Below are 16,258 nucleotides of genomic sequence, written 5' to 3'. Positions count from 1 at the left end.
ACCTTACTTGAATGATGTCCTGTAAAGAAAGGACAGACATCAAGACAAAGAAACACTGCATTGTAAGCACTGAGAAGCCATATCTTGAGGTATAACATGCTTTAGATTCATCAATCAGATCCCTTTCAGTATATCTGAACATGATCCTAAAGCTAAAAACAAAAAACCTACTGTATCTGCACATGTTTATGAATGCTGTAGACCAAACAGAACCATGTATTTAGATGGCCAACTCAAAAGAAGAAGATGACTATTTCAAATTGGAATGTTATGATTGTGATGTAACAGGATTCAGGGGCTGGAAGGCAATTTTCTTATCCGGCTTTTGAGAGGCTGGTGAGATGGCTGGTGTACAGTTTCAAAATCAATTCTAAGAAACTTATGAAAATAAGCATGACCTGATTATTCAAACATTAAATACCAGAAAGTTTGGTAAACTAAAATATAGCCATCACAATGAGAACAATTTCAGCTGCCCAAGACATTATTAAAATAAATGTCATATGAATGCCCCTAGTCATAATCGCCTTTATTTTATTTTATTTTATTTTATTTTATTGGGACACGCTACTCTCTCTCTCTCTCTCTCTCTCTCTCTATACAATTTAAATGCTTCCTCTGATAATTTGATGGACCTTTAAGATTCCACATAACAAACTATTCTTCTTCAGGTCTATATCATGAGCTGATTCTTTGGCTTTCTCACATGATTTTGCAAATTCCTTCTATCATCATACCTACTCTGCCTACTCATGGAGCTGCTTCTATTGCAATTTCACAAAGTGGATTCTAGAGAATTACTTGAAGAAATTTGTTAAGAGCAAAAGTTTCAGTAGGTCCCTGATGTCACTTTCTGATTGAAATGGGAGTCAGTAAAACTTGAGTTTTACCATTTAATCTCTTAAATATTCCAACTTCCTTCTCATTAATGATCTCCAGACCTATCTTTTGTTTCTTATTAAGTTTTTGTACAAGGTCAAGTGGTCAACTACGTGTCTCAGTTTTCTTCTTTGCTTTCAAGGATTTGTCTCGTTCAAAACTTTGACTGGGGAAAAAGAATGAAAATGAACCAGTTATGATGCCCTTAGAGTAGGAACTGTCTCTTTCTTCTTGGTAAGACAGCAACATTCTTGGAATTCATCAGGATGTAGCTTGCAAAAGAACATATATTGCAGATGGAGCTCTTCAGAGGTAGTTGGCATCTCCACCTTTTTCTCTCAAATTTTCCCTATATTATGTATAGATGATATCCATCTTAGTTCATGTAGACAAAGTTCAGAAATTATGTGATTCCTTCTCTGCTAGCAGTTCTACTCTTTCTCTAATTGGTTCCTTAGAGGATCCAACTTTCTTTTCTTTCATTTCTCACTTCTGCCATTCTTTGTGTGTTTCCTACATATTTTTTTCAACAACAATCTTTCCACTGGTAATTCAGTATGTAAAAGCAGCATTCAGAAGACTACTGTAGTGTTTTCAGTGATCCTGAAACATATCCAAAAAGAGCAACCTGAGGAAGCTGATTCCATGAAATGTCTAATGGGAATCAAGGATAAAAAAAGCTATTCATCGTATCATAAATTGTTCTTAGTGGAGTAAAATGGATGAACCTGATTCAGTTTGCTGCATAATCAAGGAGCTGCAATCGAGCAATTTAAAAGGTGATCTGCAGGTAAAGAGCAAAATGTTTGAAAAGATGAATCGAGACTGTGATGAATCCAACAATAATCTTTGTGTTTCAAAGATTCAAGGTAAAATCACATTTATCTTTCTTTCCTGAACTGTAAAATTGATGTGCTGCCTTTGTCTGATAGGATTCTTGCCTTAATTCTCATTTTCTTCTGCAAATAGATGCATTAGCTTCTCTTACTGTCCAACTGAAAGAGTTATCCATACGGAGGAGACAAGCACTAAATGATTTTCTTGATCTAAAAGGTAGCAGCACTGATCCTGGACTGAAATCTTTCACTCCTAGCTCATCCTTTTCTGAAAGGCATATCTCAATAAATCTTGCAAGTATAAAACTAAAAGGAGGCTGAACAATTGATAGAACTGACTCATATTTTTCTTGTTATACAGGGAATATTCGAGTATTTTGCCGTGTAAGGCCTTTCCTCCCTGATGAGATTTGTGGATATGCAAGACGAGTGCTCACTTCAGATACAACTAAGTTGTTCCTAAGAATTGCTGATGATAAGAACAAGCAATACAGTTTTGACAAGGTTTTTCATCCACAATCAACACAAGGTAAAGTCAACAATATAACAGTCTAAGTTCTGAAAATATATTAATATATTATCATGATTTCAGAAAAATAATGTGCATTCTCAAAATATTTCAGAAGAAGTGTTTTCTGAGATTGAACCTGTGATCAAATCTGCCTTGGATGGCTATAATGTCTGCATCTTTGCTTATGGGCAAACTGGAACTGGTAAAACTTATAGCATGGTAAGAGTTCTTGGTTTAGACAAATTATTTATCATGTCTTGGATTAGACAAAATACGGTCAACCAATGGACAAATTATCAAGGTTTGACCAACTTATAATTTGTATCTAGGAAGGTGTTCCAAGCAATCTTGGTCTTGTGCCTCGTGGGATTCGGGCAATATTTGAACAAGCATTAGAAAGCAATTATACATTCCAGTTCACCTTCAGCATGCTTGAGATCTACATGGGCACTCTAAGAGATCTACTTGTTCCACAAAGCACAAAGCAAAGGGTTCATAAAGCATGGTGAGAACAAAAACTATTTGGATACATTATCAAGACATTTATATATCAAAGACCATTAATTATGATGTAGAAACTTTGGGAACCCATTAGTGAGGCAAATTACTGTAGCTATAATTCTGTATGCTAAGCCATAAAGTAGAAAAAGACACAATTTTTTATTCTTATAGGAATAGGCAAACAAAATCCTATTTGCAGAACATAATTTGCAAGAATTAAATTACCTTCTCATTGTAAGTCTTGTAAAAATTAGAAATAGAGATGTAGATACTCTCTTGCATTGTCTGATTTGATAGGTCATGAAAAGTGGAAATTGCTTGATGATATCAAAATGACACAATGGAAGTAAAACAGAATAACATTTGAATGAGTTATGATTCATCACACTAACTCATGTATCTTAGGATACATGTCCTTATCTTAGGATACATCTCCTTTCATATGGAACTTAAAGAAATATATTTGGTCGATACCTCTATCACAACACCTTCTCTGCCCACGACTTTCCCAATACCCATTTGTCCAACTATTAAATCTAAATAGCTAACGCAGATTTAGAAAGACTTTCAGCCTTTTTTTTTTTTTTTTGCAAATTTACTACACTGCATTATCACCATATTTGATACAATTAAATTCCCTAAACGGCTCTATTCTTCATCAACTTGACTAATCCCTCAGCCAAAGATGCACAACTAATCTATTAGACTTGAAAGGCAACATTTAATGCCTATGCTAGATTTGTGGAGATTTTTGTTTGACCACTAATAATGCTTTATGGATCTGAGTGTTAAGAAACAATATATACAAAAAGTTTATGTTATCGAGATGAGAATATTGAGATAGATGTATGGAGTTACTAGGAAAGATAAAAAAAAAATTACTTTTATTCATGAACAACTAGGTATCACTTCGATAGAGGATAAGATAAGAGAAAATCATTTAAAATGATATGGATATATGCTCAAGAGACCTCCAAATATGATACTCAGAAAATGTTCAATAATTGATGTTAGTAGTATGAAGAGAGGTAGAGGAAGATCTAAAAAGATTTTAATAGAAATAATAATAAAAATTTAAGTACTCTGAATTTAACATATGACTTACAGATCTCAATGGCAAGAAAAAAATCCATGTAGCCGACCTTATATGTTGAGACTTACAGCTTTGTCGTTGTTGTCATGTTTGACCTACAATTCTATTGCAGAGAAGAAGAGTAATTTACAGTTTACAATTAAACCAAAATCATAGACAAGAGCCAAATCCATCATCAACCGATTTAAAGAACTATACTAAATTTGTTATGCTTTTATTTGAAAATTTTAGCTAACAAAATGCTAATCATTAATCATTATCTACAGCCTTTCAATTCAAATGAACTCACTTGGAGGCATTGAGATAGAGAACCTTGTATCTATCAAAGTGAGCAACTTTGAGCAAGTTAAAAGACTATACAACCTTGGAAGCCGATCCAGGTCAACAGCTTCCACAAAGTCCAATTTGAAGTCAAGCAGATCTCACTGGTATTTATTTCATACCTACAGTGATGACAACCTTTGGATGAAAAGAAACATCTTTGGACAATAAACAGTTCTTGTGCAGGACAGCCTTACTTGCATATCACTAACTTGTTCTGCTGCACCTGAGAGACAAAAGGAAACAAATAAGATATGGATGGTCGATCTAGGTGGAAGTGAGCGGCTGTTAAAGACACAAGCAACAGGAAGAAGACTGGAAGAGGGGAAGGCAATTAACTTGTCACTGTCAGCTCTTGGTGATGTCATCAGTGCACTCCAGCATAAGAAGAACCATGTTCCATACAGGTATGTATTATAAGAATATCAACTGTACTCTTGAACAACAGTTCCTTGTATGAAAACATTTACACTAATCATATCTTTCCCGTGTCGCTCGCTGATTTTCTCATGCCATTCGAGTTGTGAGCTTGTCCACCAGTTTGTTCACAACATATTTCATTCATGATCTGAGATGTTTCAGTTGACTTTCTGAAATTCACTCAGAATCAGATAAGTTGGGGCATTTCAATTAAATATTTGTTCTATGATACTACCAACTTAATATATATTATGATTGCAGTTCCTATGATATATCTTCTTTTTTTGTGATGTTTGAATAAATTTTGAATTTTAGTTCTTCATTTTGACAGGAACAGCAAGCTTACACAAGTTCTCAGAGATTCACTAGGTAAGCTTCACAGTTTCTCTCATTAAAGAAACCATGGTTAAATATTTCTCGATTTACCATAATTTAGAGCCAACAATTTTGCCAAGATTATTTCAATTTACCATGAGTAAGAGCCAATAATTTTGCTAAGTTTTGCACTTGTAATTACAGGATCAGACTCAAAGACGTTGATGTTTGTCCATGTAAGCCCCAAAGAAGAAGATTTATGTGAGACAATTTGTTCTTTGGGTTTTGCTACACGAGTGAGAAGTATCCACCTAGAAAGTGAAAAATCACCAGTAAGTTTATATACACACACTGATATATATATACACACACACACACACACACACACACACACACACACACAAAACATAGTATATCTCTAGTAAATATCTTATTCATTGTACAGGTGATTAGTTCAAATCAAAATAATTCCCTAGTATGCACAGCATTTAATTCTTTGGTGCAAAAACTTATGATTTCTGATGTTCTACATTCTGTTGCAAGCTCATACAAATCTAATATTCCAATACGTGTGCCACCAGCAAGCAAGCCTAATACATTGACATACAAATTATTGAGCTTTTCCTGTTCCAATTAAAAATGCTTTTTTCCTATTGACTATTTCTGCTTTTCTTACTTCAGAAGCTTACTTTTGTCTTGGAAATAGGAACTGCAAGCTAAGAAGGAAGTTGAAATGGCTAAGCTGCAACAAACAATGACAGAACTAGAAAGTGAACAAAAAGATGTGCAAAGAGAAACTGGGAGGCTCAATGAGAGACTAACACTTCTAACGGGATTCGATCAATCGAATGATGTGCATGCAAAAGGTTCACTGACAGTGACTGGAGATCTTCACTTTAATGGGGAAGTTGATTTGCATAATGCCAAGGGTTTCAAAAGAACATCTCCAAGCTTGCCCAGGTTCATGAAACCAACAATTTGCAGTAAACAAAAGACTGGTTCAGTTCACCTTTCTTCTACAGGTACGAGAAAGAAATCAGCAATTCCTTCAAAGATGAAAAGGTCTGCATCTGTCTATGCTGAATCCATAACTTCTCAAGCAAAGGATACTGCTTGTCTGTCTGACTACGGTTCAGATTTTAGCATGTCCACCGGCTATGCAATTCAGGGACATGGTGCAGATGATGATACTGAATGTAGTCAAGGCACTTCAGAATATGAGATTAAACAAGTAATTTTCCCGGAACAGGAGAAATCCCCAAGAAGTTCAATGACTTCTCTTCATGATGGATGCTTCAACAATGGAAGTTTGAAGGTCAAAGAAATTAATAAAAATAAGCATTTCACTGAAGATTGGCTTCATCTACAAACAACAGGTCAAACTCGAACACATAATGTTGGTGGTAAACGCATATTTGCTATTCCGGTTGACAAGAGAAATATCATGTGCAAGCAACAGAACAGAGTAATATACTGTAACCAGGCAGAGATCCAAAATTTTAGAAAGAGAAATTCAGGGTCCACAAAGAAGACAAATCTTAATGGTGTAGATTCTCTAAAAAGCATTGTATTAGATGAAGCAAGAAGATTCATTGTTTGTTCACTGACTGACATGGAAGATACACAGCTTGATCAGAACCAAGATCATGATCAAGTAGCTGCAGAAAGAACAGGTGGTCAAGTACAAGAAGATTTGACTGTAGTTACTGTACTAACAGAAACACCTGGATTCAGAGAAAACCCCATTTCAGTGGACAGCTACAGTGAAGATTGTTCAAGGCCAGAACAACAGGAGAACAAAGAGGAATCTTGCATGCTTTTTAGAACACCTAGGAGATCACTATTTGCAACTCATTCATTACAACCAGACCAACATACTGACTTGAAAGAGTCCATGATACATATTACCAGTTGCCATGATGAAGAACACGGTAAGCTTCTGTCCAGTCAGTTAAGCTATTTCTGAAATGGAATTGGTTCCGTAGGTTCTAGGTTAATATCCTTGTGTAGTGGTGTCCAAGGATTTAAACAGGTAATTCTCTAGATAGGGTTTAGCACCTACATTATCCTCACCAAAAAAAGAAAATCCAACAACAGAATCAGACAGGCTGAATGCTTAAAAGAGGCACAAGTCCAGCAAATGAGATTAGAACAATTAATAAGCATGCATCAAACATATTTTTGTTAGTTACTAGATTCATAATCCATATTTGTTAGTTAAAAATAGAATCTCCTCAAGCAAAGATGATATCTTTGAACTAAACAACAGTTTAAAATACTTTTGCACTAAAATCTCACAACAACTTAATATCAACACCCGAAATTATAAGGAGTATTACACCTATTGCAGCTTTGGTTTCACAGCTAGCAGCTAAAGGAAAAAGGGGGAAATTTTGCAGTAAACTCATCACCTCCACTTTCACAGAATCTTCCTCTAAGATTCTAACTCATTTCAAGATCATAGGTGACAAAGTAAGAAATCTGAATAAAAACCTAATGCAAGATGGCATGCAATATTCAATAATGATCTTTGCCCAAAAAATATGGATTCTTTCCAATTTAGAAGTAGAACCTAAATCACTTATCCTGAAAAATTGGCAATAAAATATTGACCTTTTTACCATAGCACCTTTAAGACTGTACCTTGTACTTCATCTGATCAGATTCTAGAGAACATCATATCATTCCCAACTTTTCTCTGCCAAAGACCAGACAGATTAGTGACTAATGAGTTACCCCTACATGATTGCCAATTTTTCCAAGGATATAGGCAGCTAAGCACCTTCTTGTTATGGATTAGCTTATTCGTATAGTCTAACCAATTACTATAAGCATGTTTTTCCTTTTTCACTTCAGGTACAAATGGGCTATTCTTGAAGGCCATCCAAAGGTTGTGGGCAAGTGTACTACTAGGCTTGGGCATTCAGAGTCTTGGACTAGGCTGTGATTTCTTCCATGGCTTACTACATTAAAATGCAATTGCAATTTTTTTTCTTCAAACTGGTGGGATGGAACATAGAAGACCATAATATTGCCCTCCTTCTTTAAGTAAAATATTACAGAGCAATCCTGCTCTGCACATAAAAAATTCTTATACCCTTTTTGGCAAATAACCAGACCCAATAAAGAAAAGAGATATCTTTAAAACACTCTCTCTCACTGTGTGTGCACGCATATGCATGCTAGTATGTACGTATGCGTGTGCTATGTATGTCGCAAACACATCTGCATCTCTCTATTAGATGTGTCTCCAAGTGCATATGTATATGAGCGTCCATTCGTAAGTCTGCACATGGATGTCTGTGTATAAATGCTTCTTTCCTGTTTGAATCCATACATAAAAAGACACTGAAGTTTGTGCATGAACTGTACTTTTCATTTGAAAATAAATCCTCATTTCTATTGGAAGGATGCCATATGTGTTGATTGCATGATTGGCCCACAGCTTTTTATTTCAGTGATCCAAATAACTACGGATCAGTGAACAACATAATGGTGTCGGTGAAATTCATTTATCTATGTAAAGAAACCACCAGCTGAAGAAGGTCTCTTGATGATTGTTGCATTTATGTTCATGAGAACGGAAACCTACCAAAAGGTTATGTTAGTTGTTTGATCAGACAATTAATCTTATTTAGGAAATGACGTACAGGATGTCTGTTATGCCTGATAAACCATAAATTTCAGTTGGAAGACTAATTGTACCCTCTCTTAAGCTGCATAATGCAATTTCCACGCATGATTATATCTATTTTGTAAATGATAATTTACAAACAATAATGTCAACAAAGCATCTAGAAAATTATGCTACTGTGACAAGTTCAAAAACATACAATGTCTCTAACATAATGGAGTATCACATTCAAAAATAGGTAGAAATAAATGGAATCTTTTTGTCTTTCATAAACAAGAGAATGGTAGCAAGTATTCATGACAAATAAAAGGCAACATAGATGAAAAACAAGTAAAATCAGCAAGCATTTGGAGGCCAAAATAGAATCACAAAAAAAGAACTTCCTGTTTAGCCACATGCTACCTCAGCTTAACAAGTTAGGAATTCAAAGGATGTATGTTTTAGCTCCTTCAATGCTTGCCATCATGTTGTGGATGATTAAAGATCCACTGCCTCTGATCCTGCCAGCCAACCAGCAATAAATGTATGCCACCATCCAGAGATCGAAATTAGATGGTATCTAAAGAAGAACCGAATCATGATAATAGTGATTGGCTAATAGATCAATATTATACCTTATAATTAAACACGTAGACTCTTATGCATTCCTAAGTGAAACATTTGATATTAATTTCCACAATACTTCATTAGACCAGATGTTTTGCCAAGATGAACAGCATAGCAGTATAAGTTTTTCCACATGCTTTGATACAGTCAACCATAATAGATGTATGGTAGTTATCAGAATTTAATATGATAATTGGCTCTGCAAAAAAGTAGCATTTAACTTTCATTTGCCCAAATGCAAAATGAATCTGATATGAAGCTTTTGTTGCAAGGATATCATTAAAGCAGAATGTTTGTTCTCTTTTCTTTTTTTTTTCTCTCTTTGAGGATTATATAGTATAGGATCAAGGAGTTTTGTCTCACCAACAACTTGATGATAAAGAAGACCAGAATGCAAGCAAGTCTAGTGATGAACAAATGCCAAGTTAGCGACCAAACTTCTAAATCATTGACAGACATTCGGAATGTCAGTCTAGACTAATCACTTCAACAATGTCAAAATTAAGAGTATGTTACTTCATAGATAATATCTGTTCTTTTTTTTAATTTTTGGAAGAAATTAATTGCCTTCCTTGGCTTCTTAAGATCGGTGTGAACCTTCATGATACAACTGGGTCTTGACTTTTTCATCTCTCCCCTATATCCCATCATCTTCCTGAGCTTTGCACTATCATCCAAGTTCTCATGTGCTGCATAAATGTTAGATAAAAGAAATAGTAACAGCTTAAAGTGTGGTTCAACTTCAAAGCAAAGTTCTCCAAGCTTAGCCTCACCTCTTCTAGCAGCAGCCAGAAGAGCTCCCCACATTGCTCCATTTGGCTCAAAAGGCAAACCTCTAAAACAGATATCAGGCAATTCTCAGAACCTGCACGTCCAAGAAAGTCAACCATACAACCATAGGACTGAATTCTTCATTTGATCATGCACTTTGAGTTCATTTAGTCAAAATACCACCTTCCTACGTCTGTCAGTTCCAAATAAATAAATACGAGACGAGAGACCAGCTAGGAAGTTGACATCATTAGGTTGAACACTAATAATTCCCATTCTACAAATAATCTTGACAGCTTCTGACCCAAGCCATGCAAAGCGAAACTTGCAATCATTGTGGTCCAAGTGATCACACTCTTCAGCTTCATATTCTTAATACCCCCAATGCTTCCCCGATTTCCAGAGTCAGCGTACATGTTCATCAATGGTTGCATCATGGAAATAATAGTCTACAATCCATGCTCGTCTATAAGCTACATATCCATTCCCTCAAATCCACTGCACCTAGATTGGCAAGTTCAACTCATCTAGCAAAGCTGGCGAACCCCATATCCACCTGACCATATTTCTCTCAGGCATCCACTTGAAAACATTACGTGCATTGTCAACGTCCCCAACATTGACCCACCCCGCAATCACTGCATTCATTCAGCAGTACCACATCCTCTTCCCAATTCCATCAAACAGCTTATCTGCATCATTCACGTCGCCATGAATGCGCTTCAACAACCAACCTTCGAGGTCGTACGCCTGCCATATGTTCATAATGATCACACGTAACAGTTACGACCATTCACATATCCTCCTCGTTCTCCTTCTACCGCATGGAATTAGGACAAGAGGTAAACTACAATCATACTTGGACCACTTCCGTGCTCGACCTTACACAAAACTTGGACTTCATCCATCTACAATCTTCCACATTACTCTTTGGCTAAAATGGAATATGCTGGAACACCACGAGAACACCACATGGATGGACGACATGAAGTCTCCGACGAATCTTCCATCCAGCTATGTGGAGGTAGTAAGTTCTCCAAAGATGAGTGTCGATTATGACGGTGCCAAACGGGTTAGCTGCTACGATAAGAACAAAAACACGTGTCACGTCAGCCTCCATGCACGGGAGTTGGATACGTGGACGCAGTTACATAAAGATCGCGACAGGGAGCCGCGGACAGACGTCTGATGTAAACACCGCTGCCGGGCTTCGTGACGAGGACAAGGCGAGTGCGGCCAAAAAACAGCCGTCACGTTTTTGGCGCTCGCCCTCCCTGCACGCGGCAGACAGTGCAGCACGAGAACTCGCGCCTCCTCGCCACCAGCTTCATGGTATTCTCTCTCTCTCTCTCTCTCTCTCTCGTAATGTTTTCATACATTTTATGGACATGAAACAGAGGGAAATAGTAATAATGACACTAATTTCATCAAATTGTTTGGCAATTTTCTTCAAGAATACCACAGCCAATTTGTATCTCCCGCATGCTGCTTATTCCCCTGCAATTCAGTAAATTTGATCATACAAGTCAATGCTTTTTCTATGAAAACGTAGCCAATCTCTCCTCTTGTTGTTGGTGCCACTAAAAAGGTTCAGTCTCATTGTTTCATCAACCACCAGCTTTTTCTTCACTTGGATCAAAAACTAGTCCTGAGATGATCCAAAACAACTGGTTTTTTGTACTTTCACACTCACATTCACATCACACGAGACGAGACGGTCACAAAGAAGCAAGGATGATATAAAGATTATGCACAAACCCTCGAGCAAGAACATGAAGTTCCCTCCCTCATCGCTCGCCACATGACTACTGAGCAGGCTCAAACACAAAAAAAAAGCATGCGCCTGCACTGCTGCATCTATGGTAACAGTACATATACACAGAAGAGAGGCCTGGGACAAGATCCCCTACATTGAACAAAAGTGTACATGTATACGTAGCAGTTGCGAAAGGTACAAGGGTAAATGGAGGTCATCTGCCAGCGGTGACCATGGCCTTGTCTTCAGAATCCTGGGTGTCGCTGAGGGTTGCAAGCACAGGGAATTTTGGGCTTGCACGAGCTCTCTCTGCAACATCATCAGGACTTGGAAAAAGAGATGGCATCTTGGCGTAATTGAAGGAGAGGTCTGTGTTTGCAGCCAGAGCCAGAAGCTCCGACTCCTCCAAGCCCTTTGCTGGGCCGAGGCTGCACCTGTCCGTGCTGTGCTTGGCCAATGCATCTTTAAATTTCTTGATCTGCATATGATGAACCACACAAGAGAGGTCAAAATCAGAGACCTAGAAATGATCCTGAGTGTGAAATTGACCGATTACAATAACAATTTAAACATGGTGCTCTTACAACCATGTTCATGTTCTAATGCCACATATCAATGACAAAATGAGGGGGGGAAGATTGAAGAGGAATGGGGTTCTGGATCTTACAGTGGCATTGGTGCAGCTGAAGCTGCCGAGGCGCCCATGGGCTCCGCGGTAGAACCTAAAAAATGGGAGGACATGGACATGCAAGCTATAACACATGGACTTGAGCTTCTCATAGTTGATTTGAAGAAACAGAACATTAGGGTTCTTCTCTGCAAACTGGCAAATCTGCACCAAAGAAAAAGGATATTAATTCTTGAATACCTTCAAATAAGAGGAAATTAAAGCCTAACAGCAGAAATTTCATAATAAAAGATCATACCTTGGGATGGAGGGCCCTGCAGCCTCCACATCCAGAGGAGAAGAAATCTACAATAACAAGCTTGTCGCCTGCGTTCAATAAGGAGTCGACGAGATCTTGCGCCGACTCGATCTCCTTCATGTTGGCTTGCAGACCCTTTTCCCACCATTTCAAAGACTTTCCGATCGAAGGGGTCATCTGCGAACAACCAGTAGACAGAGTTATTAGAATCTTTAACCACGAAAATCAAATAGCATCAAATTGCTAAACGAGGAATCCCTTGCAAGCCCATCATAAAGTATAAATTTGGAGGGTCAATGAAAACCCTAAAAAGATTGTTTCTGGTCCTCGAAAAGAGGAAACGAAGGAACGCGAACTAAAAAAAGAGGCAAACAAAGAAATTTCTTGACCTGGTCATAAAAGATCAAATCTTTAAAACATTTCATCATATCAATAAACAGGACAAAAGCGGCAAAAGACCGGATCTTGAAGCCTCCACGCACCTGCACAGGAACCGAAGAGACGCGTCCACGCAAGAGCTTCCCTCGCAGCGCACCAAGAGCCAATGTCCTCCCGTGGAAGCCACTGCGACGGAGCGCCACAAACGCGGGGCTCTCCCTCTGCTCGCGAGAACGCGACAAGCAAGCGTGGCCGCTGGACGAGGAAAGGAAGCACCTTTGAGCCAAAAGCTCCGCCATTGGTTCCAAAGGTCCAACCTTCCTCTCCCTCCGGTCGAGATGCAGAAACCAAAGAGCTGGAAGGAGATCAATCCAGGGCAAATCGGAAGGGGCGGATGGAGAGCATTCCAGACGAAAGGACGAAGGAATAAATAGGGCGTAGCAAATGGAAATTAGTAGACCCACCTTTTGTCCTATCCGTTCCGTTTATTTAGTTTCCTATCGTGAATCTTAACCGTCGATTATCAGATCAGAGACCCAAACGCGCAAGATGGACGGTGAATATTAGTCAAAGGTGGCTGGTCTCCCAAACGACACGTTTTTGGTCATCGTTTGCTACCGCTTGGGAAAGTGGATAGGCTTCAGATAAAGGCCAAAACACCGGTCCCGACTTCGAAACCCCGATTCACGCCCCAAAATTTAAGCCACAGACCCAAATGGGACCCACGATGCCGACGGGACGCGGGAGGTCACAGTCCCCGCTCGTACGCTCCGCGTCAAGTATAAGAACGCTGTTACCGGAAATTTCACGTTTGGATAAGGTTAGAGTGGATAAGAGATGATTTCGTCGTGGTAATCGTAAGAGATTGCATTCAATCTAATCACGAGAAAAATGGAGCATAAATTCGTCGTGATCGTCGCAGAATTTGGTAAGTAGATAAGACAACAAGATTTGTTCACGTATGATAAGAATACACCTAGCTTAATGGAATTGATCGTCTATGTAGACTGCAGTACACGGTGATTACCACCAGTGATTACCACTAATCATAAGGTAAAGTTTTCAATTTGACGTGTCTTATTTTTACTAATGATATGGAATAATAAAAAGATGGATATTTCGATACAATGATTGATATATCGATGTCATGTAGTCACATCTCAATGTTAAATGATGAGCTGTATCTCGGGTTTGGTACATCATAGTAATAGGATCTTATCTCACAAGATATAGACTTCTATACCGAAAACTCTAATTGAATCTTTCCAATTTTATACTGACTTAAGCTTTGAATAGGATCTTATCGAAATGCAAGGAAGGGAGGTATGGTTACTAGCTACATGACAACACACAAAAAACCATGGCTATCCAACCTTTTGACCTCACCAAATTCTTGGTGGAAAGACAGTAATGTTTAGCCACAGGCCAACCACCCTATCCCTAACTGGTCCTCCTTTGAACAGAGTCCTCGTTACCATGTGTTCTTTAAACTTGCAGTCATTAGGTCGAGCTTTCCTCTTCTATCAAGTTTAATCATCTGCATCTGCCAAACAAGATGAGTCCAAATTCGTCTAGTTCAAAGGAGGTCTGATCGAGGTGGTATGGTCTTTGAGCTCAAGTTAGAGATAATCCGAGGAAATAACTATTTTGTTTATATGCTGATTGATGATTTACCAATTGATCATCATGTGTTTTGTGGAACAAACTTTGCAGAAAAATTTGTACCGAGTAGCAGTAGATTCATAGAAACTACACGTCAGGAGCTTGGAAGAAGATGAAGACAAGGAGGTGTGAAGATTGGGCGTAGGAAAGGAATATTATGGGCAAGGAAGGCAGTAACGATAGCAATAGAGAAATGGACGGACCCCTTCCTTTGAAGCTTCTCTTGGAAGTGCCTTCAACTCCACGGGTGTTGATTAGGCCCTCCGGTTATCCATCTATATAGGTCCTTCTCGCTCTCAGCTTCTTTTCTTCCTTTAATTCGGCTCCAAATCTACCTCCCCTAATTGTTTGTTCTTCTCCTGGTACTTTTGTCTCTTTGTGGAGGTGCAGCAGCCATGGTGGATGTCTCGGTGCTCAACGACGTGGATGACTGCATCGACTTGCCTCCTGGGTTCAGATTCCACCCCACGGATGAAGAGATCATAACTCACTACCTCACACCAAAGGTCACTGACCTTGGCTTCACCGCTAAAGCTATGGGAGATGTGGACTTGAACAAGTGCGAGCCATGGGATCTTCCAGGTGAGTTGCATGCCTTCTCTTTGGCTTCTAAGTTTTGATCTCAATTTGGGTGCATGGTGCGTTGCTATGCGGTAGGCAAGGCGAAGATGGGGGAGAAGGACTTGTACTTCTTCTGCCACAAGGACAGGAAGTACCCAACTGGCATGAGGACCAACAGAGCTACCGAAGCTGGCTACTGGAAGGCCACAGGAAAAGATAAGGAGATCTATAGGGACAAAGGAGTCCTCGTTGGCATGAAGAAGACCCTTGTGTTCTACCAAGGAAGAGCTCCCAAGGGACAAAAGACTAATTGGGTGATGCACGAGTTCAGGCTTGAAGGCAAGCATTCTCTCCCCAATCTGCCAAACTCCGCAAAGGTAATAATACCATCACCTTCTTTAGCTCTTCCACAGTTCTCTTCAACGTTAACAATCCAGAATCCTCCTGTTGCAGGATGAATGGGTTGTGTGTAGGGTCTTCCACAAGAACATAGGACTGAAGAAAAGCCCGCTTGGAGACGATCTCATGGACCTCGCTACCTTGCCTCCGTTCATGGATCCCCCTCGCATGGAATCCAACTTCACAGGTCTTCCTCCTGGCGTGGAGGATCCAAGCGCTTACTGTACGCTGCTGGGATCGACGGACGTGGGCTACTTGCACCAGGATGAAGCAATGATGAGAGCATTCGCTGCTGCAAACAACGACGTATCCGCCGCCACAAGGAAGCCGTGCAAGGTGGAGCAGTTCACCGACATCTCTTCTTCTGCTGTGTCGAAGCATTACGACGACTTGGACTTCACCTGGACAAGCTATGGATTCTGAGCACATCCAGTATAGAACGTAGCATCACTCGTAGGATCTCAGTGTGTATATATTGAAATGTTATATGGTGTTAGCTCTGATGTTGAAGATTTATTCTTCTGTTGGATTAGATTGCATCATCATCAATCTTTCTTTGTGTGATTAATACAAGCAACATGAGTCATAACATGATCACCTAACATTTTGTAGTCTGTTGCTTGCTTCCTCAGCACTGTGTGAGGAGATATCCATTGATGAGATAGGCTCGAGGACTTGCATATAAGGAA

General features: G+C 39.0%; 3 protein-coding genes across 8 annotated transcripts; 2 read left to right on the top strand and 1 right to left on the bottom strand.

Moving 5' to 3' along the window:
- The first annotated feature begins 800 nt into the window (after positions 1–800).
- On the top strand, positions 801–8,238 carry LOC135586522 (kinesin-like protein KIN-14B). Of its 3 annotated transcripts, none has more exons than XM_065079889.1 (12): positions 801–1,191; positions 1,436–1,748; positions 1,849–1,932; positions 2,077–2,244; positions 2,339–2,445; positions 2,556–2,731; positions 4,087–4,248; positions 4,333–4,548; positions 4,893–4,930; positions 5,081–5,208; positions 5,583–6,807; positions 7,733–8,238. In XM_065079889.1, exons 2-12 carry the CDS (start codon positions 1,598–1,600, stop codon positions 7,846–7,848), a joined length of 2,571 nt encoding a protein of 856 aa, XP_064935961.1. In that variant the 5' UTR covers positions 801–1,191; positions 1,436–1,597; the 3' UTR covers positions 7,849–8,238. The 3 variants fall into 3 exon arrangements, with proteins under 3 accessions (XP_064935961.1, XP_064935960.1, XP_064935962.1); XM_065079890.1 differs by having other exon boundaries at positions 806–1,191; positions 1,634–1,748; XM_065079888.1 differs by having other exon boundaries at positions 801–1,748.
- A 3,366-nt stretch (positions 8,239–11,604) lies between these two features.
- LOC103995390 (thioredoxin-like 1-2, chloroplastic) lies at positions 11,605–13,370 on the bottom strand. The gene is made up of 4 exons (XM_009415964.3): positions 13,052–13,370; positions 12,570–12,746; positions 12,311–12,475; positions 11,605–12,121 (listed from the first exon to the last, which is right to left on the bottom strand). Exons 1-4 carry the CDS (start codon positions 13,244–13,246, stop codon positions 11,858–11,860), a joined length of 801 nt encoding a protein of 266 aa, XP_009414239.2. The 5' UTR covers positions 13,247–13,370; the 3' UTR covers positions 11,605–11,857.
- Positions 13,371–14,388: 1,018 nt separating this feature from the next.
- LOC103995391 (NAC domain-containing protein 87) lies at positions 14,389–16,118 on the top strand. 4 transcript variants are annotated; one of them, XM_018830500.2, is made up of 5 exons: positions 14,389–14,546; positions 14,661–14,892; positions 15,003–15,191; positions 15,267–15,547; positions 15,624–16,118. In XM_018830500.2, the coding sequence occupies exons 3-5, from the start codon at positions 15,005–15,007 to the stop codon at positions 15,990–15,992; spliced, it is 837 nt and encodes a 278-aa protein (XP_018686045.2). In that variant the 5' UTR covers positions 14,389–14,546; positions 14,661–14,892; positions 15,003–15,004; the 3' UTR covers positions 15,993–16,118. The 4 variants fall into 4 exon arrangements, with proteins under 4 accessions (XP_018686045.2, XP_064935959.1, XP_009414240.2 ...); XM_065079887.1 differs by having other exon boundaries at positions 14,994–15,191; XM_009415965.3 differs by having other exon boundaries at positions 14,390–14,546; positions 15,000–15,191.
- The last annotated feature ends 140 nt before the right edge of the window (positions 16,119–16,258 follow it).

The sequence above is a fragment of the Musa acuminata genome, chromosome BXJ1-8 (genome assembly GCF_036884655.1).
Source record: "Musa acuminata AAA Group cultivar baxijiao chromosome BXJ1-8, Cavendish_Baxijiao_AAA, whole genome shotgun sequence".
Classification (NCBI taxonomy): Eukaryota; Viridiplantae; Streptophyta; class Magnoliopsida; order Zingiberales; family Musaceae; genus Musa; species Musa acuminata.
This window is presented reverse-complemented; position numbering and strand designations above follow the sequence as displayed.